General features: G+C 40.2%; 1 protein-coding gene across 2 annotated transcripts in view; it reads left to right on the plus strand.

Moving 5' to 3' along the window:
- LRMDA (leucine rich melanocyte differentiation associated) overlaps positions 1-25,282 on the plus strand; it is a 1,126,997-nt gene that overhangs the window by 872,536 nt on the left and 229,179 nt on the right. For both annotated transcript variants that reach the window (XM_004091143.3, XM_003271288.2), the window contains one exon: positions 19,202-19,286. In XM_004091143.3, coding sequence (XP_004091191.1) covers positions 19,202-19,286 — 85 coding nt within the window. The remainder of the gene's footprint in view (positions 1-19,201; positions 19,287-25,282) is intronic.

Here is a 25,282-nt window from a genome sequence, read left to right on the forward strand (position 1 = left end):
CAGAGCTGGAGAAAGCAGAGGGGTTTCTGTGGCCGTGTTTACCTTTCAAACCTAGGAATCCTGGATGTGGAATAAGAGAAAAGAGGGCTTGTAGCATGTGTGGGCCCTTTCTATCTTATAATTGTTACAAAAGACAGTAGATAGTAGAATGGAGTCAGGAAAAATGTTGGAAAATGGTTTAATGGATGAAAACTCATTCGGAAAGTAACCCCAAAACATCTTTTCTCTTTTTCTTTTCTCCCTCCCTTCCTCTTTCTTTCTTTCATGGTCAAGACATTGGACTGTCCTGAGCAAAACATATACCTAGGATGGAATCTCTCACCCAGGGTAGGTTCATGCATACTTTGTCAGTGACTGAGTCTCACTAGACCACAATGTGTTCGAGAGTTGAAGACTAAGATGGGCATGGGGTAGTGTTTCTTTAGGAAATAAACTTAAATTTTGCATTTCCTTTGGCTTCAGGGAGAATAAGCCTGCTTGAATGGTTAGAAATATTGCACAGAACGTCAGACTTACTGATTATGCTACTTGATTAGTCATTTTTCTTGTAGTAATCATATATTTGGGTCTGGAATCTCTCAAGGAAACAGCTTCACACATATGTATACGTTTAGATGAATGAAACTTTTGATGTTAACAGTTATTGATAGTATAAAGCAAATAAAAAAGGCCTCTTTCAAGAACAGCTCTGTGAATAATTATCAGATAATTTTGAAAAAAGAAAATAAAGGAGAAAAGATTTTTGGGGGTTATTTCTCAAATGACTTTCCATCTATTAAACTATTTTCCACCATTTCCCTTGGCTCCAATCTACTATATTAACTATATTTTATAATAAACACATTAGTATTGTGAAAATTAATATTTAATAATGTAGAGTCCTTATCTAGAAAAGTTAAGTTCTTATCTAGAAAGGTACACAAGCTGAGGATTAGTATTAACTTTACAAAGAAAGATTGGGTTTGGAACTCAGAGTTTTTTATATCCTTATCCTCTCCTCTGCAATCAACACATATACACATACTTTTGCATACTGCAGCCCTTTTGGAATTCCAAATGTTAGCATCCAAGCTTCATGGTTCTTCAGATTTTAGCTATCCTGATATAGACACTGAGAGCATGTGGGCTCTAGCCCAGAAGAGTTTTAGCAGCCTAGCAGAGCATTTGTACATATCCCCCTTTGGTTGCTATAGTGGGTGCTGTTGAATTGCTAAGCAGAGAATCCTGCCTACTTTCTTTGGGTCTCTTGGGGGAAATGAAACTCAAGTGTAGCAGCTAGTCCTAAGTCTGTAGGTCTTCAGTTCCACATCATAAGTCACACATGACATGGGACATGGATCTTCAGGGTGTTACCTAAGCTGTCCAGGACACATTGTCCTCATCCTCAACACAATGAACCTGGAGTCTTGGATATATTCAAGGCAAACATCCTTGGCATCTCTTTTAGAAATAGGCCTGAAAGAGAAAAAGAGGGCTGAGTGATAGAGTAATGGGGAAATGCTTTTGGAAAATGAGAGATGCATGTTAGAATTAATTTTCCCATACCTTTGAGGTTTGCATACGTCAAAATTAAAACTTTTTAGACTGTTGTTCCCAGAGGACTTCCTCGTGCTACTCTTTTGTACTGGTCACATATTCTCTTGTGGTATTATCTGTTTAACGTGTGGACAAAATGTGTGTGATGTCTCATTCACAGAATTGATACCAGTAGTTGCTTGACACATGCTAATTAGTAATTAAATATACTGTATTACTCCTCACTGAAACAGAACATACCACACTGAGTTTAACTTTCTCCTGTTGACATATATATGTGTGAAGGAGTGGAGGAAGCCTGGGGTGTCATCATTTCAGAGGTCTGTTGCAGCATCTTGTGGTTCAGCTCTTAGTCTAGCGTTTTGTGGTTGTTTCTTTTTCCATGTCATACTGTGACCCCAGCAGCTACCCTTGCCCACCCCTCATGTTGCTCTATTTAGATGCCTGTGGCTGTTTTTAATCTTCTGTGGAATACCAAAGCTTAGAAAAATAAAATTGTATGATAAACCTGCCTGGTGTCAACTAAGATCCTGAAAGGTATAAACTCTGTGATATCTGCAAGAACTCGTGGGGAGGGTTTTCTGGAGGTGGAGGCCTTTTGTTGATGTTGATGTCAGGATTGAGCTACTGTATAACGAGTTCAGTTTGGCCCAAAGATAATGATGAGATGTTTTGAATGTTTGGGAGGCAGTGAGGGGCTCCTGAAGACTTATGTAGGAGGTCGTCTGCTTTCGAAGGGGAATTTGCCCTTTTGGCTTCTTTGGTGTCCACTACACTGTATTCTGGGATAGACCTAACTCTGTGGAACCACCATGTGGCTACCCTTAATCATAGTGGTCTGATGGGGCCAGCCGCTCTCTCAGCACTAGGAGTGGCACAGGAGCCAGGCTCAATCAGGTAGAGGGTTCTTTCTCGTGGGTGAGGAGATTCTTTCCAGGATAGGCACATAACCCAAAGCAGGCCACGGATTCCCAGATTTTTTCTTTGAAGATGGTGAGGTACAGATGTGGGGGGCTCCTGGGAGGCCACCACGTGGAGAAACCAAGAAACAAAGCTGAGATAGAAATTTCTGATGAGAAGCTTGAACACCTGGATCTAACCGTACGTGAAACCATATACCTTGAGCTCATTAAAGCCCCCTGCTCCTCTTTTTAAACTTAAAGCACTTTGAGGTGGATTTCATGACTTACCATCAAAAAGATAATCTTATTTTCCTGAACTGTTCAACAAGGGAGATTCTACAGCTTACCCTGGAAATGTAGTAAATGGTCCCCACAGAGTCATTTTGGTCAAGAATTCTTAATTGTGCATGACTTAAATTTCATTTTCTGACAGTCTCTCTGTAATGTAAATAACAAACCAACCCTACTTGCCCTCTCCCCAAATCAAAAAATCCTCAAACCCAGGAACAAAATTCTGATTAGTCTACTCTTTCCAAGGACACCTTCATCTACTTGAACATCAATTTTCAATGGTCCCTTCAACCTTCTCTTTAAATACTGTCTTTATTATGCAACTTTGAAATGATCTACCTGTAGATATGTATGGCAAGTGTCAACACTAGTGAGCCATGAGAATTTGTCATAGCAGTGATCTCACAAGCATATCTTGAAGGTTTTCCTGTGGTTTCATCCTGGCATCTGGTCCTGAAAGACGAAGATGGATAGGGAGACACATGGTGGCTGTTCACTGGCCCCAGGAAAGGCCGTGCTGGTTTCCCCTCCTGAGACTACTTCCATAGGCTGAGACAGGTAACTGCAGTTACCCAGTGACTGGAGGAGATGGAGGAAATTCCAGCAGAACCAGCCAATCTAAACCCGGGTCTTTCTCTGTGAAGTCACCTTTGCTCCACATCAGAGACCATGGGGCTGCTGCTTTCTCACCAATCTCTCTCCTGCTCTCACCTTTCTCCTCCCAGCCTGGGGATGGGGAAGCCATAGCAAGCACCCATATGGCTCACATTTTCTTCTCCTCAAAACCTCTCCCTATAGTTCTGTCTGAATCTGAAAGTGACTGCTCCAATTAAGACACAGGAAGAAAAGAAATATAATTTCTAAGTCACTTGGCCTGGTGACATATATGTTGGGAGTTAGGAAAGTCAGTGTGCGGCTTCTCTACCATCCCAGGCACTGCAGTCAAACAAATCAATTCAGCCTTCAGAGGGGCATCCATTGCCTTGTGATTATGTTTGTGTAAAGTCTTGGGGTCTTTGATCAAAGAATGGCATTTCAGGCCAGGCCCTAATCCTCACTGCCTTAAGATGTTTAAATGGGTTAAAAAAAAAAAAGTTGATAACAGCTGGGATTTAAATTTGCCTTTGCCCAGCTTTTGTTTTGAAAGGACTTCTATTATCCGTGGCTTCCCTTTTCGAGGCAAAGATGGATCGTTGGGTAAACCAAAAAGGGAAAGAGGATATGGGAGGAAATGGGCGGGGACTCTGAATTAATCTTCTGAGGAAGAATGTTTGATCAGCAGGGAGGAGGGGATGAAAACCTCTGATGCTGACAGCAGGCACCTTTCTGATGAGGGTGTGATTGGCACCTTTGAAGCTTCAGTCGGGAGCCAGTGTCCAGTGGGTCAGAGCTTCCTCTGTCTGTGGGTGGTGGAGGTAATAATGAGGCAACTGGAAGGATTAATTGCGGACAAGCAGCAGGATTACGAGGAGGGCTTCTCAGCTCCAAAAGGAACAGTTCGAGGAAAGCCTCTGATCTGTCAGCCTTAGAGGAAATTAGTGGGAGCAGACTCGAGCAGGCTTAAAAAAAGGCATTTAGGATATTAAAGCGAAATGTGAAGAGGATATTAAAATAGGGCAAAAGGGCAAGGAGCCCTGAGCTGATCTCCAAAGGCAGGTGTCTCCCTCTTCTTACGAGGAATTCCCAAGTTTTGCCCAGATTTCACAGACACCTTATTTTTACAGTCCAGCAGAGAGATTTTACTTGCATTTCAACAAGTTAGGGAAGAGTCAGACTGGATTTGAGCTGGCACCCAAGGTCCTGTACAAAACTTGTTTGCTATCCACCCTCTGGCAGTTTCAGAAGCTCCTGAAACTAAGGCTCCTGGTATAATTTTACAACAAGCCAGCGCATTACTGACATTCTATCTGCATTAGCTATCTATTGTATGTTTTACTTCTTACCCTTCTGGTTCAAGTCTGGATGCTGCCAATAAATCCTGTGTTACCATTAAAGAGGCCATTCATCACGCTTCCTAATGCGATTAATCAAGATACACCACAGTACCCTTAAAATGAGATCATTTTGATAAATCATGTATGACATGAAAAGACTTTATTCCTTTTAAGTGCAATTTAGACTGTAATTTTTTTCCTCATTTATGATTCATGGGAGAAACATGGATAAAATTCCCTTGCACAGTTACACCTTATCTACAGCAATAACTCAAAACTGCTTTTAGATGAAAATTCAGGGTCTTATTCACCAAAGCTGAATGCCAGCTCATTATTTTCCGGCGTTCAGTAGTCCAAAAATAATGTCCACACATTAAGCGGCATTCTCAAAAAAGTTGGAATTGGCCAGGCACAAGGCACATCAATTACACTCCATCATCTTTATAAGGAAGAAATATCAGATGTCCTCTTGGAGGTTTTTGGAATCAGTAATGCTCAGCCTTTACCTTCCCAATTTAGAATGATTGGGAAACAAAAATGGTAGTAACAAAAAAGTATGGGAATTTCAGGGCCTTTACATGACTCTTCTCCTGTTGCATAAGTCTCAAAAGAGGTATTTTTTCCCTCCCATGCGGTTCATGCTTCCTTTTCCATTCCGCTTTTCTCATTTCACAAAGGAAACTACCATTTTGTTAGGTCTGAGTTTTGTTTCTAAGCTGCTGTATCTGTGATGCAGGCTTTCCCCTCACAGCTGTCACAATAATTTGGGAAACGATATTCATAACCTCCAATAGAAAAATAATTTGAAAATGTGCCTTCTGGTGAGATCCATCAAGTTTAAGGCCATATTTTTGGTTAAAAGGGAGACACTGATGCTATTCATTAAACTGAAAAATGGCTTGTTTTCCACTAATATTGAAATAAACTCTGGATGAATGTTAAGTCATGCTGGCATGCACTCTTATTGAAAGCAAAAGGAAAACACAGATATATTTAATTTGGACATGTAAAGTCAACAGAGTTTTAGGTCTTTCATGAGAAAGGGAATCAGGAAGATTGGCTGAAACAAATGTGAACAATTAGAAGTTCATTTGCCTCTTGCAAAGAGTGAGAGCATTTAAAGAGGGATTCAGTGTCTGAGAATTATAGACCCACTTGCATTTTTTTTCAACCACTGGTACCTATGAATAAAGAAATAAAGACTTGATCAACATGTAATTTATTTATTTCCCTGCTGTTCTTAGAGATTCATTTGGGAAGCAGAACAAAAGCCAGTATTGACTCTGTTTTTAAGTAACCCAAGAATGCACACGTATCCTATTCATGCCCACTTAACATAAATGCAGCAAAACTCAAGTTTATTTGGGTTATCATATTTATGCTAATGCTCTGTACTTTAATCAGATAGAAACTGACATAAAACAAAAGTTTCTTGCATATTATTCACATTTAAATGAAATTTCCTGTGCTTTTAATTTTTTTCTAATATGAAGAGTCAATTAAGAATCTAAGGCCATTAAGGCTGCGCTTGCCTTGTTTAGGTTTCCGTTTCACATTTATGACTTTCTATTTTTGTGAAAAAAGATCTGTAAATTTGAAAAATATGCATGTATCTCATTAAAAAAGTTTCCCAGCTCTAGCAACACTCAGCAAATCTCCAAAGAATGCAAGTTTGAAACATAAATATTTTAAGGCCCCATAAAATTGGCAGGGAATATTTTTCCCCCTTTTAATACCATGTTCATTTCACTCCAATTTTCCACCACGATTATATTTTCCGAAGTGGCTTTTAATACAATACACAATTATTTCATATGGGGTTGGGTAGGTCACCTCATTAAGCCTGCAAAGATCGGGCCTCTTGTGATCCCCACAAATATACTTGCATTTACTCCTAATTAAAATGGCCCTCTTAAATTGTCTCAAGTTTATTAATATAAATAACAAGCTAAGCAAAATAACCACAGTTGAAAAGTTAGCAGGGCAAGATGACCAGGTCCCCAAACCTCACACAGAGCAGACTGTGGTATGTATGCAGTGGTGCCCTGCCACCTGTTGGCTCTGCTTACACATAACAGGATATTGATGTCCCTCACGGTGGTGCAGTAACCCTCTCCGACCCCTATCCCTAGTTCATCATCCCCAAGAGAAAAGGCCTTTGAGAATCCCAGGCGTCCTGATTTCCCCCATCATTCATTTCCTTAGCCACATGTTTCTCCTGCTAATGCTAAAAATTTATGGCTGAGCACATTAAGGGCAGTGCGAGTCCTTCCCTACTTCTGGATTATTTCAGTTTCCTGTCATAAGGAAATCCAAGATGTGTCCTCAGCGGATTGCATGTGACAGTGTCTGCTTATATCTCAGGAATCTGAGGCATGATGGATAAACTGTCAGTTTTGAAGGATGATATTTTCTCCATATTTCCATTATGAACTGGGCTGTCATCTCCTAATAAATTTCTTGCATTGGTATCAATTTATTTTTACAAGCAGAGGGTCTGATGTATTTGGGAAAGGCACTGACAGCAGATCTGGCCTAGCTTGACAGAGCTGGTTTCAACTCATTTTGGAAAAGTACTTTGGTTCCAAGGACAGAACTTGACCCGTAGCCCTCAAGATTAAAAAAAAAACCTCTGTGAGAGGAAAAGAGATACATGAGGCAAGTTCCTTCTTTTAAGCCAAAATAAATCAAGCCTTTAGGACTACCATGACATAATATTATTTTTAAGACAGTCCTACAAACCCAGTTGAGATATGCCACGTGTAGCCTTCTCGTCTGAGTTAGATGAGACCATCTAAATATTGTTAGAGCATCACAATAATGCAGTGAATTGATGGATGAATTTGGATTATAATGAAGCTAGGGATCTCACCATTTTTGCTCCCAGAAGGGAATCTCAGTAGTGCTCTTCTGCTTGACAAGTGAGAAGCAAAGTTAATTCATATAATGCCTATTTAATTATGAAATATGGGCATGTCTCTGTCATGGCTACTGTGAAGGGCAGAAAAAGCTATATAACATTAGCTTTACCTCTCAAGAAACTTCAAGTCCAGTTGAAGAGATAAGATATTAAACAAAATTAGAGTGAAGTAAGAATAAATCATAGCTAACATCCATGAGCAGTGGCTAAGATGGTTGTTTCTTACCGTTATTTAACATTTACCTTTATTGGGAAGGGAGGCAGCATAACATTGTAATTGGCAAGACAGCAGCAACTGGAGGCAGACTGCCTGGATTTGTGTCCTGGCTTTGCCAAGGAGTAGTTACCCAAGAACTTAAGTGAGAGCTTGGTCAAGGGACTTAATTTCTCTGATCCTCGGCTTCCTCATCTGTAAAACAGAACTAGGAGTTGTGACTCCTCATGAAACTTTGTGAAGATTGAATAAATCAATACATGGAAAGTGTTTAATGCAGTTCTCGACACAAAGTCAGCACTAATTAAAAATGCTAATAAGTGTTAGCATTTTAAAACTATCATTATCATGATTGTGACTATTATTACCATTATCAGTGTTAGTCAAAATGTGGCTTAAAGAGTTTAAGTCAATTGCCCAAGATGGAGCCTGGCTCTAAATCTTGATCAATAAGGCATCAGAGCACAGAAAACAGAGAGTTAAACAATATACAGATTGTGAATTAGTCAAGAACAGAATCCTTGAAGCTTATTTTTCTTACTGTTCTTTCCATTCCTAGACTATAAAATAGCCCTTTCTCCATTGCCTGAAACATACTTTAGAAGCTAGTTGAAAACTTTTATAGCAGTGATGTGTAGGTAAATGCTTAACAGCCAAGTCTCTGGGAAAAGAAGTGTGTGTGTGTATACACATGCATATATAATATATTGCATTTTTTAGTTATATAAATAATGTGTAGAACACAATTAAAAATAAATAACAATTGAATATATAATACTCTTTATAAAGAATTCCATACAATTACTTAATTGTCACAGATGCTTTCAATGATTTTGGCCAAACTCGTATCTCGTATCTGTGGTTGCAATTGATGAACAACTGTAGTTCCCACTTGATATTCCTTTATCCTAATGAGTATGTCAGAACTTTACTCATTTGTTAATGACATAAGCAACTACTTTGCTGAATTGGATAATAGTTTTTGAATATTGGAAGAATATTTTTTCATTTTTTTTGTGTGCTATTCACAATGCCTTGCAATACCCAACAAAGCAACTTCTCAAATAATTAAGAAAAGATTATTAAATGAGAAGGAATATACTAATACCACGGGTAATTTTTATGAAGGCAGAACATCCTATCTATAAATAAGCAATTATATTTAGCCAAAGAAGTATGGAGCACAAGTTAACATTTTGCTACCATTAGGCTACGACACAACATCCTTTTTTTGTTGTTGTTTTTAAGAGATGGAATTTTGCCATGTTGCTCATGGTTGGTCTCTAACTCCTGGGCTCAAGTGATCTGCCTATCTTGGCCTCCCAAAGTGCTAGGATTACAGGTGTGAGCCATCGTGTCCAGTCACACAACATTCTTTTAGGTTCTATCTACATTAACATTTTCTCCATCACTTCAAGTTTAGCAAATAAGCACACCAATGAATCAAGCTCTAACTTGTAGCATTTGCCAGTTTCTGCTGCAAATACTCCCACAGTGGCCAATATCAAGCTACGAAGTGCCATCACTGAAGAGTTGGAAAGTGATTGCACATCATTATATAGTATTTTTATCATACAAATACAGTAGAATCAATTTCAAGAGCATAAATAACAGTAAAATTTTGTAAAATAATTAAGAAGTGAGGAGTCTTGTTAAATAAGGTAATTTATTCAAGTTTAAGTATATATAATTTTAAATAATACCTGTGTTTAACAACTGATCAAAGTTCCTGAAACCTTAATAATTACTTCTTGTAAGCCAGTACAGGTTAACACACACCACTGGTTATTTGAACCCAAAAGGCCAAAGAGATCTGAAACACTAATTTGTCTACATTGCACAGCTAATTCTTTCATGTATTATTAAATAAGCTGATAGTTTTATTTACTTAGCACGCCACAAAACATGTTGCATATTAACATGAGTTGATTCATATCTCACTACCAATATATTACCTACCTTTGTATGTGCACTAAATAAGCCTAGGAGGGTTTTCTTTGCCAGGCACCTTTGAACATCAAGTTCATTGTACAGTGCTTAGGATTCAGGCTATGGAATCGAGCTGTGTTATTTCTCAATTCCGGTCTCCACATACTAGCTGGGTTTTCTTAGACTAGTACTATAACCTCTCTCTAAATCTCAACTGCCTTACCTATAAAGTGGTAATGTTAATGGTACTTGTGATGGCAGCGGCGGCCTGTCTGGAGCAGCCGCTTCGAAGATGTTAGCTTTAGTGGGGCAGGAAGGGCTGGTGGGAGCCAGGAACAGAAAAGAGCCCTACCCCCTACCCAGTTGGCGGGGCGGGAGCCCGCACTCCTGGGTGCAGCTGCAGCTTCCCAGCCGCGCTCTGGACCCCGGCATCCCTGTGCTCTCAGGGTCCTGGGAAGCCCTTGCCCCAGCGGGCTTGGAAGTGCCTGCTCCTGCTCCCGGGCCTCTCCCTGCTCCCGGTGCCCACTCCAGTGCAGAGCAAAGTTGTGGCCAAGCCCGAGGGCTGTCGTGACCCAGATGGGTTTGCTTGCACTCAGGGCGGCACTCACACGCCAGCGCCCCCTGCTGCCTTGGCCCCCTCCAGACTTTGGGCGTCAGTGAGCGCAGGAGGCAGCCCAGGGGGTGCTGAGGGCAGCTCCCTGCGGGCCTGCAGACACCCCCTCAACATGAACAGCCTGGGCAACGTGGAAGGCAGACAGGTCCCTGGGCAGAAGGGGGTGGGTCCCTAGTGAAACCCCACCTTCAAGCCAGGGATGGCTTGAAGCCTGGGGGCCGAGCTGCCGGTGCCGGGTGGAGTCCACCTCTTGGGTGAGAATGTATGATGCTTTTTCCCGCTGGCCCATGGCAGCCCATGGACCAATCAGCACTCACTTCCTCCCTTTGAGCCCATAGACACCCTCCCCACTCCAATGACCTGCCTGCAGAAAGGAGCTACACACTGTGGGTCTTCTGAGAGCTATTCTGTTGCTCAGTGAAGCTCCTCTCTGCCTTGCTCACCTTCCAGTTGTCCACGTACCTCATTCTTCCTGGATGCAGGACAGGAACTCAAGATCCGCCAATGGCCAGACTAAAAGAGCTGTAACACAAAGAGGGCTGAAACACGCCTCCCCGCCTGCCACGTTGCAGGTAATAAGAAGGAGAAGAGCTGCGGCCCTTCAGGGAGCCCAGACCTAGGGGCTCTCCAAGTCAGGGCTGTGACGCCGTCTTTAGAGCTCTGTGTTTCCTGGCGTCTCCCAGCTTCCAGGGACCACAGCATTCCCTGGTGCCCATGGTGGAAGCTACTTGCAGGACGCCTGGTCCAGATGCAGCCTCTCTTGGAGCCAGCGCCTGTACTGGCACTTGGAGCTGCCTGCCCCACCGCAGCCAGCACACCTGGCCGTGCGCTGTGGCCGAACCCCGTGCTCACTCACACACCCCTTGCCACTCTATGCCTGGCTCACCCTTGACAGATGTGGGATCTGGGCCGGTAGTGCCAGCTGAGCGCAGCCTGCTGGGCCAAGTGTGTGGAATGAGCCCAGTGAGCCTGAGCAAAACTCAGGCAAAGGCGGCACAGGCCACAGACGTTTCTGACTAGAAAAGTGACACCCTAAGGATCCTGTGACACTTGCATTATAAGGCTATTGAGAGGGTTAAATGAAACGATGTTTATAAAATGCCTGCATATAATTAATGCTCAAGAAATGTGATGTACACACACCCACATTACTTGGAGGTTATATTACATTACATTCTGAATATGTTCTATGTTTGAATATATGATACAAACTAAATCTTCAGCAAGAATTAATTAGCAGCAAACTATTAGTTTGTGCTCTATCATACTTCTTTGGATAAAGGTAATTATTTATTGGTAGATAGGATGTTCTGCCCTTATTAAAACTACCCATGCTATTAGTAAATTCCTTCTCATTTGATAATCTTGTCTCAATGCTTTGAGAAGTTGTCCTGTTAGGTGCTGCAAGGCATTCACTGTCAAATTAGGACTGGCCCCTACCATCTTGCAAAAGAGACAAGGGCCCAGTGGACAGTGAAGCAGGGGAGAATAGAGTAACGGTCAGGAGAAGAGCATCATGAAAACCTGAGGGCTCCAAAGCAGAGAGAGTGTGGGGCTACAGAAATAGTTTGGGCTTTAGGAGTCAGGCTGATTTGGTTTCTAATCACACTCTGGACTTTAGAACTGGATAGCCTTGGACATGTTACTGATCTTTCCTAAGTGTCAGTTTTTTTCATTTTTCAAATGAGAGGAATATAGGACATATCTCATACATTGGATAACCATTAGCGTTTACCATATATTCCAGAAATATTAAATCCTGTCACACACTTTGCCTCCTTTCTTTACCATCTCCTTCTTTTTCCACAACTCGTATTTTTCCTCCCTTCTCTTTTTTCATCTCTCCTCAATCTCTGATAGGACAGATTGAAAAATATTTGATGGACTAGGCATTATTTCGTATCAGCCATTGTATATGAGTAGTGTTTTAAATTGTAAATATTGTAAATTATAAGAAGTAATGATATGTTAAATAAAGTTGACAACTCCAACCATCCTTAATCACATTGCTAGCAAAAATTTATTTATTTTTTGAGATGGAGTCTCTCTCTGTTGCCCAGGCTGGAGTGCAGTGGCACAATCTCAGCTCACTGCAACCTCTGCCTCCCGGGTTCAGGAAATTCTCCTGTCTTAGCCTACCAAGTAGCTGGGATTACAGGCACCCGCCACCACGCCTGGCTAATTTTTGTACTTTTAGTAGAGACAAGGTTTCACCATATTGGTCAGGTGGATCTCAAACTCCTGACCTCAGGTGATCCACCTGCCTCAGCCTCCCAAAGTGCTGGGATTACAGGTGTGAGCCACCATGCCTGGCCCAAAAATCTTTCTATCTTTACTTATTAACTTCTGCCTATTCCTAATTTTATGTAGTTAAAAACCACAACCTATGTATTATTTTAATGTTTACCATGTTCACTTAATGCTAGGTAATTAATATCTTTGCATATTTCTCTCTCCTTTGTACTTACAATTGTATTAGGTTACCAAAAGAAATTATGATCACTTCCATAATGTCCAATATTTAGATGGTTTTATTTTTTTCTTCTGTTATATAAGTGTCTGCTAAAAATATTTTGCAACCATTGCCCTAGATGATTTGTAAGATCTTTAACAACTCTTACATTCTGTGATTGGATTAGTTACGTAATAGCCCATAAAATGCTCAAGCCACAGCCCTTCCTTCCTTTTTTCCTTTCGTAGTTCTCCTCCTCCCTCCCTCCTTTTCTTTTTCCTTCCCTGCCTTTCATAAATATTTGTGAACTACTACTCTGGGCCAGATGCCATTGTGGGCACTGGCAGAACTGGGCCCCCTGTCGATCAGATAGAAACAAATGGAAAGCTCCAGGCCATTGCCTTCAAAAGGTTTTCTTATTCCAGGGAGGCTGTTGACATAATCCTCCCCTCCCCACCAGCCTCTGCTGTGACCAGCTTCTCACTTGAATTACCCTTCAGCTCCCTCGCTCAGCTTCATGCTCGGCTTTTGCCCAGACTCTGACCTCTTCTCCACTGGGATCTTTTCTTGGTCTCTTGGTTCCAAACTCACCCTCATCCCTACCTTGCCTTTTGTTTTCCTCCCAATTTCTTGGCTTCTGGCTCTAGACAGGATGTGACTGTTCCTGCCTTCAAACCTGTCTATTATTCCCAACTTAATCTGTCTGTCAGTGACACCTTCTCTCTTGCTTTACTGAAAGGCATGGCACCTTAATCTGTGAGAGGGGTGGGAAGCTTCAGCCTTCTACCTGGTTCTTTAGTTTCTCTAACTTAATCCTTCAGGAGATGGCAAGTCTTTACTTTTGGATTCTGGCAATGTGGCCCACACTTTCATGTTGAATTACAATCATGGTATGTAGGTTTTTATTGGTTTTTTTTTTTTTTTTTGAGATGGAGTCTTGCTCTGTTGCCCAGGCTGGAGTGCAGTGGCACAATCTCGGCTCACTGCAAGCTCCGCCTGCCGGGCTCACGCCATTCTCCTGCCTCAGCCTCCAGAATAGCTGGGACTACAGGCGCCCGCCACCATGCCCGGAGAAGTTTTTATATTTTTAGTGGAGACGGGGTTTCACCGTGTTAGCCAGGATGGTCTCGATCTCCTGACCTCGTGATCCACCCGCCTCGGCCTCCCAAAGTTCTGGGATTACAGGTGTGAGCCACTGCGCCTGGCCCATGGTATGTAGTTTTATCTTTGACTTTAAAATGTTTTATTCATCCTATTATCATGAATTGACTTCTTCCTGTATTTTTTGGCAGTATGTTGAGCACAAGGGTTAATCAAATAATTAATTTCAGAAAGTTAATATAGTTAATCTCCAAAGCTCTCTGTTAGTATGAATGAGAAATGAGTAAGGGCATAACTACTGTTACAGGTGTTTAGATGTCATAATCAAAGTCAGGGACAACATTCTGTGATGATCCAGAGTATGGGAGTGTGAGGGACACACTGTGAGTTGGTGGCTCTTCATAACCACTATTAATCATAGTATGATTTTTTTTTTTATGACCCAGCAATGCAACCAATGTTCTCATTTTATTTTTCTTGGTATTCTTAGTACAGGGCCTGGCATATAGTAGGTGGTTACTAAATACTTGATAACTAAATGAGTGATGTTTTTTCTTATGAGAGAAAATAAATGTTTTTAGAAGAGTCAGCTTTATACCATGGTTTCGGGGAATGAATTGTGATGAAAAGTGAAGATTGCTTTTGCTTGAAAGAGGCTGACATATTTCCCAGACCCAGGATCACTTTCTGTGGTGTATGATTTAAGGGTGAGCGAGCATGCCGAAGCGCTCCACTTGAGCTGAGTGATGGGGAATGAGTTGTGGAGCTGTGGTCTTAGATGGTATTTTGTGAAAAATAGTGGGAGATTTATGGCTATTAAACAACTTTGTAGCTGCCCCCTTCTTGTTTCGAAGTCTGCCAAATCTCTCCTCCTGTGGTCTGTATCAAGTTCTTTCAGTGCATTCATGACATTCAGAGATATCCACTGGACTGCAGTTTTTCATTGAATGCAACTATTGGAAAGGGGCTTGAATTTTACGCATTTATCAGTTTCGGTAATCACCGAGTGAAATTCTCGCTTTGCACGTTTGTTGTAGAATACACTGTATGTGCATTGAATCTTTTCCAAGCAGGTTGCCAAAGTTCTACCTTCCTTCTTTCCATTATGGATATTGCAGAGTGCAGATAAATAAAGGCTATTGCCTTTATTGATGTGAGTTTTAAAAATTATTAGTAACTCTTTGATCGTGAGCAGAAGAATCAAGTAACCTTCAGAATGCTTTGATGTATCTTCAGCAGAAGGACTTGTAAGGCCAGAATGAGTGTTTCAAACCTTGAGGGGGAAGGGGATACATATTTACCATCATCTGCTTTTTTCTATTCTAGAGCTCACTCTCAGTAGCTCTAGAAGAAGCAGAAATGGGATATTTCATCACAAAAAGTCAATCGAAGATGGCATTCATCCATGTTATACAAGTACTAGAGAACTGTTACAGGAATTTTTCTCTCATTATGGATTCATGTCAATATAGGAGTGCATGGATTAGGAAAGAAATAGGGCCTTTTGGTGTTTTTAAAAACATTTCAGGCTTAAGTCTGAGAAATTTCCAAAATGTAGAAAAGTTTTAAAAATAATGAACACATGTAGAGATCATCCAGAATTTGTGGTTTCTAATATTTTGACATTTGTTTTAAGTCTTCTTTAAATGAAATAAAGAACATCATATATACAGCTGAAGTTCCCCTCTCTCCACATCACACTAGCCCCAGTCCTACTACACTGCCCCTTGGCAGAAGCAAACATTTTCATGAATTTAGTATATATTTTTAAATAATTTTTAGATGTTTCCATACATACCCGAAATCAACCAATTTTATATTTCCATAAATATTATATTACATTTATCATTTTGCAACTTGCATTTTCACTCTGTATTACATTTTTAGACCTATTCAAAGCAAGATATAGAAATCAGGTTTTTTTCTCTTAAATACTAAATATTATTCATCTTACTGATATACAACATTATATTTATTTATTTTCCTCATCAACAGACATTTGAGTTAATTCCAATTTCTTCTGTTATAAATAATGCTGCAATAAACATTGTTTTATGTCTCAATTTGCAGACCTGTGTGAGATTTTCCGTAGAGTATATATTTTAAGTGAATTTGCTGCACCAATTTTCAATTTTATTAGAGATTGCTAAGTTACTCTTTAAAGTAGTTGAACCAATGTACATTCCCACTAGCAAGGAATGAGAAGATAACAGTTTCTTTTTCCTTTGTTCTCACTAGTACTTGCTATTGTGAGACTTAAAAGTTTGTCAATATGATGAGTGGAAAAATCGTATCTTGTTTTAATTTGCATTGCCCTTAGTCCTAGTAAATTTCAGCAACTTCTCTTATGTTTATTGACTGTTCAGGTTTTCTCATCTTTGAATTTCCAGACATTTCATTTGTCTATTTTTCTATTATATTTTCTATTGATTTAAAGACATTCTTTTTTTAAAAAAATTTGGATACTAATAATTTATCGTAGATGTTGCAAGTATTTCCTGACAGGAGAATTTAAAAAGTAAAATGTAAAACTATAATTCCTTGCCATAGGCATTTAGAAAATGTGGCAAGAGCCGGGCGCAGTGGCTCATGCCTGTAATCCCAGCACTTTTGGAGGTCAAGGCAGGTGGATCACCTGAGGCCAGGAGTTGGAGACCAGCCTGGGCAACATGGCAAAACCCCGTCTCTACTAAAAATGCAAAAATTAGCTGGATGTGGTGGCACGTGCCTGTAATCCCAGCTACTCGGGAGGCTGAGGCATGCATGAGAATTGCTTGAACCAGGGAGGCAGAGGTTGCAATGAGTTGAGATTGTGCCTCTGCACTCCAGCCTGGGCAACAGAGTAAGATTCTGTCTCAACAACAACAACAACAACAAACTTGCCAAGGATTCAAAGATTTAAGAGTCTTTATAGTCTTGAAGATTCAGATTTACTCAAATTTGCTTATTCTCATTTGAGGCGTATCTTCTTAACCCAGGTAAAAGAAAATATTATTTAAATTTTCTATTACTTGCATACTCAATATACGATGGGTGTACTGCCTCAGTTTCAAGGCGAGTTCTTTATTCTTTGGCAGATAGAGTATAAATTTAAGACATTTTCTTGTCCACTTCTTTCCTATGATAATTGTGTCTTTCTGAATTGTACTTCTAATCCTAAGGTTCAGAGAACCAGTGTGAACATCACTGTTGAAAGGATCACAAGGGCTTCATTTTGAAAAAAGCCAAGTCAAAGAGCTGGTAGTTGGATCGTTGATTTGTAGTTGTTTTCCTAAACATCCAGCCATAGAAGTCCCACCAAAAGGCATAGTTTGCAAAATCACTCTTTCCTGGATTATTTTCCATGATGTGAGTTTATCAACAGACACTGAGCAGGAAAGTAATTAAGTGCTGGTCATAGAATGATGACTGCAAAACAACAGAAGCCACACCATTTTTTGCTCTACCTACAGTACGAAACAAAACTAAATATCTCTTTTACGCTTGGTTACAGAATTCTAATGTGTAGCACAGTCAGAGATGTTTCCGAAAAGGTAGCATTTGTTCCAGTAATTGTAGAAAAAAGCTGTCATCAAATTGTCAACAGCCCAAATCGAGATTAAAAGTTCTAAGAAATATAACAACAAAACAAACTAAAACTCATATTGGATTTTTGGGTCTTTTTTCGTGATGAGATGGAGCAGAAATATTGACAGCTATGGCTTCCTATGGAGGAAGTATGATAGATCTAGGGATGATGACCCCTGTACCCTCACCCCATATGTCCTGCCTCAAGCATTAAATAGATGCCATATTTAGGACACTATCCTCATGTTTCATTCATCATGTAGAAATTACAGGAGACCTTGAATACCCAATAGAGAGACACTTGGTGACTGTAGTGTTTGATTTTTAATCTAATTTTGGGCTCCACATTCTTGCAGTGTGCTAAAAAGTGGAAAAGTCTTACCTACTTTAAAACATGTTTTTCTTGGTGGCTAAGCTTTTATTTTTGTGGACCCAATAGCCTTGGATCCAACTTTAAACACTATATATTTGCCTTGGAGCTGGAGTGAAGAAATGCTACCTGAAAACTGTTTTCTACCTAGGGACAGAGCTTCTGATTTTGCTCCACTCACACTCTTCCTGTAAGTCTCCACTGAAAGCCGCTTAGTCAAACGTCTCAAATGTCAGAAATGAAATTTAAAGGGTTTTTCTAGCAAGTAGGTCTAATCTCCTACTTAGTGTTGATTCCTGTAATATAGGTAATCTCTTTGGAGAAAAGGCCTGCTTTTAGGAGGGCAAATATATCCCATAGAATGTATTTCCTACTCCGGAAAGAAAAATGTAGCATTAATGAAATTTACTTTTTCATGAAGCTTGGAAAGATTGTAAGCTTCGGATTTTGATCCTAGCAGATGTTCTTTTTGGGATATTAAAAAAAAAAGCTGCATTTGATTTAGGAATCTCAGTTAAGAGTTACGGTGGGAATGCTTCTTGCTACTAGCAACCACACTGTAAGTGTGGCATACTGGCCATTGGTTCTGAGTGATAGCTGACCCCAAACTGAAGTACTTTCTTTTGGCTTTAGCTCCCAAGGATGGTGGGTTCTGAAAAGAGAGCCTTAGCAGCCTGGGCCATCTCAGACACATTTCTATGGTTAAAGAGTTGTGTGCGTACAGTGAAAAAGCATCATCCTAGATGTATCTTATGTTATTTTCTTTTAGGCCTTGGAGTGACACATTTGTTGATAACTGCTACATCCCAAATCCAAATTTCAGATGTATTTCTCATTGCTGTTGTTAAACTGAGCCAGAATCCCCAGTACACAGCACAAGACAATTTATATCCTTTCCTGTGGTGACTTCATTCTGCCAAGTCTTTCATGCCACTGGGCTCATGGAAGTCAGCCCTGGTTTTCCCCATTTATCCTGGGGGTAGAGCTTAACCTCTTCACTAGTATCCAAAGAAATCTGCTCATAGCCAGTCTTTACTTTGTGGGAATTACTGGGTGAAGGCCTGATAGAAATCTAAGCCTTTAACTTTTCCTGTCTTCTACCTCTCTTTTTCCTCCTCCCTCTCCTTTCATTTCAGGACATAAACTGCCCCCTTTTCTTAGAGCTATTCCATATGTACTGAGGCCCCTCAAAGCTTTGGATCTTACCCAACACTTACCAGAATATTATCTCAACAAAAACAACTCTTGCTTCATAAGAAGTATCTTGGTGAATAATATTTTCTCCAAGCTCAGATCCCAAGGAGACAGGTCTGGTAAATGAGGGGTTTGGTATTTGGTGTTGCTTCATGTTGACTTTGCCTTTGTCACACAGGCTTCCAATGAGGACGTTGCCGACTCCCCGGAGCGCCACTACACGCCCTTGCCTTCTGCTTCCAGGGAACTCACCAGTCACCAAGGTTGGAACTCAGCTTTTTATTGCTCTCAGTGGGTGCAGGGAGGGACACTTGGCTGTGCAGAGCTCTGGCTCATTACTGCTGCCTCGGCACTTTAGAAAGAACACAGTGCTTTTTAAGTCCTTGATGAGAAAACCATACCTGTCACACGTAGTGATTTTAACCCGTATTAAACAGAATTTAGTAGCAGTCTACTCAGGAGGCAAATAAATCTACGGTGTAATATAATTTCATGATTCTTTTCTTTAAATAAAGAGATTAGAGTACTTAAAAATTATCAAGGAGATGTTAACTCCAGTATTAGTGATGGAGAGAAATTGGGAAACTCACTAACATTTATAAAAGTATCATTGTTTGAGAATATAACAATTAACATCTGTAATTTCAAAATGAATGAACTCTATGTTGTAACTAAAAGGAATTCCAATTTGCCTGGCAACATTGAGAGGAGCCATGTGCAGTTTTTGCTGAATTCTCTTATTTTCAAAATATTAATTTGGTTTACTCAGTTTTTCCAAAGCCTTGCATGTCTGTTGCCATCTCTAAAGTCTTCAGCTTCAAAAGCAGACAGAACACTGACATGAAATATCATTTGAAAATGTCTTATCCCTAAGCTGGCTGTTTTAAATATTGTTTCCCCAAGAAGGAAATTCCACTTGTACATGTAAAGGAGAAACTGAACAGGGGCTATTCTAGCATTGTCATCCCAGCAGCATTGCAGGATGAGCAGGTCGAAGAACAGGCTGTGGCGATGCTCAGAAAGTAGTGAATCTGACCCCTCCAAGTCACCATCTGGGCTCTGGGCAAATGGGATACTTGTATTCTGCAGGAAACGAAGAAGAGAGTAGTGCAGGATTTCTGATGTCTGTGGCTTGGACCTGTCTTGCCTGTTTGGTGTTTGGGCATCAATAGAACTTTTCTACATTTAAATATACTTTAGTTAATTTTGTGAAAAATCAATTTTGCTCAAAGTCAGGGGGAATAAGCAGCTGCCAACCTGCTATGTTTTGAGGGGCATGAACAGGTCTCTTTCACTGAATGTCCTTTTGAAGGTCTTAAGCATGCATCCCTTTTGAGACTGTTTTTGGGGGAATTTCCCTAAAATGACACCACATCTAGATGGCGCAACAAATTAACCCTTAAATTAGCCTCATATCCTCGTGTGTTTATTTGTTGGTTTCTTGTATTTGAATAAGGGTATTTTTACTTTAGAGTCTATTGAATAAGTTGCATAGAAACCGAAGTCTCAGAAACTTCACAGCCACTTGTAAAGTGTATCTGGCCATGAAATTGAGATTTCACAATGGGGAGATATGATCAGATAGATGATAATCATTAGGAATAGGGCAAATATCATCTGTCATTTTAACAGTAATATAAAAAATCTGAGACTTGAAGAAAGGGAATATAACACAATATAGTTTTAAGATATTTGGAATGATATTTGGAATATGGAAAAATGCCTAAAGTAGTTAGAGTTCAAATAAGTGCTCTTGGATGACATCAGGGCTTAACATCAATGAGAGAAATGTAAAGACGTTATTTAAAGGGAGCCAACACAGACATCTCAATTTTACTGAAGAAAATCCCTACACATTTAACACATTGGTTGCCTGACCAGTGCTGACTTGGTTGTTGATAAAAGCAAGTCCACATCATAAAATGATGTTCTTTGGGCTGATGGCCATAAGGAAACCAATAGAGAGAAGACCGAAGAAGTTCATTAAAGCTGGATTATTGAACTGATCTATGTAGGAGAAAGGTGAGACTAATATATTTCAGCTTAGCGTAAACCAATTTGGCTTGAACCAACTTGGCTTTCCCCAAATGAGAAATCCATTATTTTTTGGCACTAAAATGAAACCACTTAATACTATATCATTTTTTTAATATTTAAGAGAATTATTTCAAGTTTCTGATCATGTAAATCATGAAAATATTTGAATGTCATTTGTTAATACCTTCATGCAAACAGCTTACAAACATTTATGCAGAAGGCGGCCTTTCATGGTGTGGGGACAAATTACATCAGTTCTTTCTCCATGATGTCTGAAACTTTTGTCTATACAATCCTCACTGGAAGTTCTATTTGCAAATAATTTTTTATTCATCCAGTTCCCAATCTCTTTTCCTTCCGCACCAACAACTACAAAAACTGGCGGGCAGTAGTTCATGTGCAAATTGCTATTTTTCTGTACATGCCATTTTCCCTTTACTTGTCCTTTTATGTAACTTCCAATGTCGAGTATGATAGGTCCAAGATTCATGTCCTAAAAACTGTAGATTCAAATGCAAAGGAAGTCCGGGCTTAGAATAATGATCAGGAGACCTGGGATTCAATTTTTCCATCTGTTACTTGTAGATAATCCATATATCACAGGGATAGTAACATGTCGTACTTTGCTTCCGGCATGAAATTTTTACTGATCTGAGTTATATTGATTTTCTTCTTTCTATAGATATGTCTGATATTTGTTTCTATCTTCTAGGTGCAATTGTTCATATTCTACTTTGTATGATAGAGATCAGGTTATGTGTGTCTTAAACTCCTCGTAAATGAAAACTCCCTGACAGGCAGCAGTAAGTCCAAATCATCTTTTTTCTTTTTTCTTTATCTTTTTTTTTTTTGAGATGGAGCCTCACCCTGTCACCTAGGCTGGAGTGCAATAGCACAATCTTAGCTCACTGCAACCTCCACCTCCTGGGTTCAAGCGATTCTCCTGCCTCGGCCTCTTGAGTAGCTGGGATTACATGTGTATGCCACCACGCCTGGCTAATTTTTTGTATCTTTAGTAGAGACGGTTTCACCATGTTGACCAGGCTGTTCTCGAACTCCTGACCTCGTGATTCACTTGCCTCAGCTTCCCAAAGTGCTGGGACTATAGGCGTGAGCCACCACACCCAGCCTCATCTTCTCTTTGACATCACTGACACTGCCCATTCTTCAGGTATCAGCTTACATATCACAGCTCCAAAGGAAACTCCCTTGATCCCCCGCTACATACTTATATTAGGCCAGTGTTCCCTGTTCAGGGACTGTCTTCCTAGATAGGCCATAAGCTGTTGGGAAGAGTGGTTGTGATTACATACATTCACCGCTTTATCTGCAATGCCTGGCACAGGGCCTCCTACCTAAATGACACTCCATATATATTTGTTCAGTAAAGGCTGAGTAATAGAAACCCAGCGGAAGGGTGAGTATCTTAGTCACCTCTGCACGGTAACTTGATTGCATGTGAGAAAGGAGACCCTGCTTCCTTTGGGGGTGAACACACTAAAGGGAAAGGTCTAGCTGTGTGGACCTCAGACCTCAATTCTGTTGCTTTCATAAACCCAAACAATCAGGGATGGGTGTCATATGTGTTGATTCATTACCAGAGAGCATTTAGTCACAAAGCCTAACTTCTAAATAGTTGATTATTTTAATGTTGTAGTTTTCAAGCATTGGTGGTTTGATGGTAGAGAAGGGAATAGGATGAATTGAAGTAACTTTGGAATTATTTTACGAGAACAGAAACTCTCAAGGAAGGTGTCAGACTCTCAGTAAGATATAGATTGTGGTACACACATGGATTTAGAATGATCCACCTGAATTCTCTCCAAGAATGCTGCCCTGGGTTGGAGCATTTCTTTGGAATGAGGAGGACGCAAGCCTAGTGAATGTCCCTGAATTATTTATTTCCTGATGCTTATACTATAGTCTTGAATATATGCCATAGTTAGCTTGCCATATTAAACACTGGACCTGAAATATATAAAAGAAAGAAAGCAAAAAGAAAAAAAAATGAAGAGGAAATTTGCTGTGAAACTTGCTTAGAGATGATAACCTTTCTACTTTGACTATTGTTGGCAACTTTGCCATTATTTTTATTGACACAGTTGTTAGGTACTCATCTTCCTCTCCAACCAGGGGCTTGGTCTATTTGTGTTTGAAATTGATTGCTGGGACTGTCACAAAGTAATTTATACAGCAACTTATCATAATTAGTTATCATTTGCAGTTTCCTTAATGTGAGTTGCATTTATGCTTAGCAATTGATTTTTCTGTATACCTCCATGAAACAACTCAATGTATGCCATCCAAAAAAGAAGAAAAAGACCAAAAGAAAAACTGTGGTTTTTTTTATTATTTAAAACATTTTTAGCCTGAGATATCATAAAATACGTTTCCACAGAAGCCGTAAATACACAGTGTTTTGCTTCAACTCATTAAATCAGCCAAAGTGAAAATGAATAAAAGGAAATTTAAATGTCTGTATGTGAAGAGGTAGCAATGTAGACAAAAATGTTTGGGATGGGGAGATATTGGCCAGAAAAACTTCATGCCAACAAGCATAATGCTTTCAGGAGGGCTCAAAAGGAAGTTACTTGATGACTAAACTATTGCTCACAATTTGTTTTGGGCTTTTAAAGGATTTGGAGGTGCAGGGGCAGAATGATGCAATATTTTTCCTCATCCATTATAAGGGTCACAGCCTATAACAAAAGACAGGTTAACAAGAGAAGAAGATACGAAATTTACTTAATCCAAGTTTTCTGAGACAGGGGGGCCTTTAGAAATGAAAGGGAAAACTAGTTTTATGCTTATGTTGATGAAGAATGGACAGCTGTGTAGAAACATGATTAGACAAAGGGTATGATCTAATTGTAATAGATTGAGGGGAAGCCCAGCAAGCCTGTCTCTTCAGATTCTTCTTGGCCTCTTTATGTAGCATTCCTTCCCCTGGGTATAGGACAGGACCCTCTGAAGTGAGAGTCTTCAAAGGAGAAGAGAGAGTGTGACCTTTCTAGGTTTTATGGCTGGCTTTAAGGGACAGGATTCTAGTTTCGATGACCCCACTTAGGGAAGAGGAATTCTGGTTTCTATAACTCACTGCAGGGGAGAGACAGAGGGATGAGGGAGCGGGTAAGAGAAGGCCAGAGAGACCTTGCTTCTGAGGCCCTTCCAGTGTCTTTCGTTTCAAAGCACTCAGCACATCAAGGTGCCACTATTTGGGATATTGTGTTCTGGGCCCTGTCAGAGGCAGTATGTCTCTTTTAGCCAACTTTTAGTTTTTCATTTTTAGATTTCTACTATCTTGTCATGTCAGCCACAGGGAATGTGAAAGCTAAGTGGGTCTGATCATTATAAACAAAATCTGCAGAAAACAATAGCAAATACTCAGGAAAATAGGTGCATTTATTTAGGCCAGCTTAATAGCTCAGCATCAAGGAATCTTTTGCCTACTGCCTCTTGGTTATCACTGACCATTTATAAACATGAGGCCGGGTGCCGTGGCTCATGCCTGTAATGCCAGCACTTTGGGAGGCTGATGTGGGTGGATCACTTGAGGTCAGGAGTTCGAGACCAGCCTGGCCAACATGATGAAACCCCATCTCTACTAACAATTCAAAAATTAGTTGGGTGCAGTGGCAGGCACCTGTAATCCTAGCTACTTGGGAGGCTGAGAGAGGAAAATTGCTTGAACCCAGGAGGCGGAGGTTGCAGTGAGCAGAGATCATGCCACTGCACTCCAGCCTGGGTGACTGAGTGAAAGTCCGTCTCAAACAAAACAAACAAACTAACAAAAAGATGAGATGAACAACCTGATGGTTCTGGAGACTTTGCCAGGTAGGTCAGACCCTATGACTGAGACAGGCTGCTTATATATTGCCTTCTGCCTTCCAGAATATTTTGATTAGTCTTTCAAGAGAGCTAAGCATCAAATAATTTCTCAAAAAATTGTGACTGACTCATTGAAAGTTCATAGAAGCATGACAGATCCAAATTTCCCCCATGGATAATGTACTGAAAAGTGGCAAAAGGAAAGAGAGAGAAAAGAAAAAAGAAAAAAACCTCCCTAGAGACAAGAACATGTTTTTGTCCAGGGGTCCTGTCAAATAAGAGTATGGCCTTGGCTTGTATCTTTTAGACTTCTTGCCACCACTGTGCCTTGACTGTGTGGGGGAAGAGTGTGTTGGTTCCTCGTGCAGAACTATTATTAGCATTTGCTAATTAT

The sequence above is a fragment of the Nomascus leucogenys genome, chromosome 18 (assembly GCF_006542625.1).
Source record: "Nomascus leucogenys isolate Asia chromosome 18, Asia_NLE_v1, whole genome shotgun sequence".
Lineage (NCBI taxonomy): Eukaryota > Metazoa > Chordata > Mammalia > Primates > Hylobatidae > Nomascus > Nomascus leucogenys.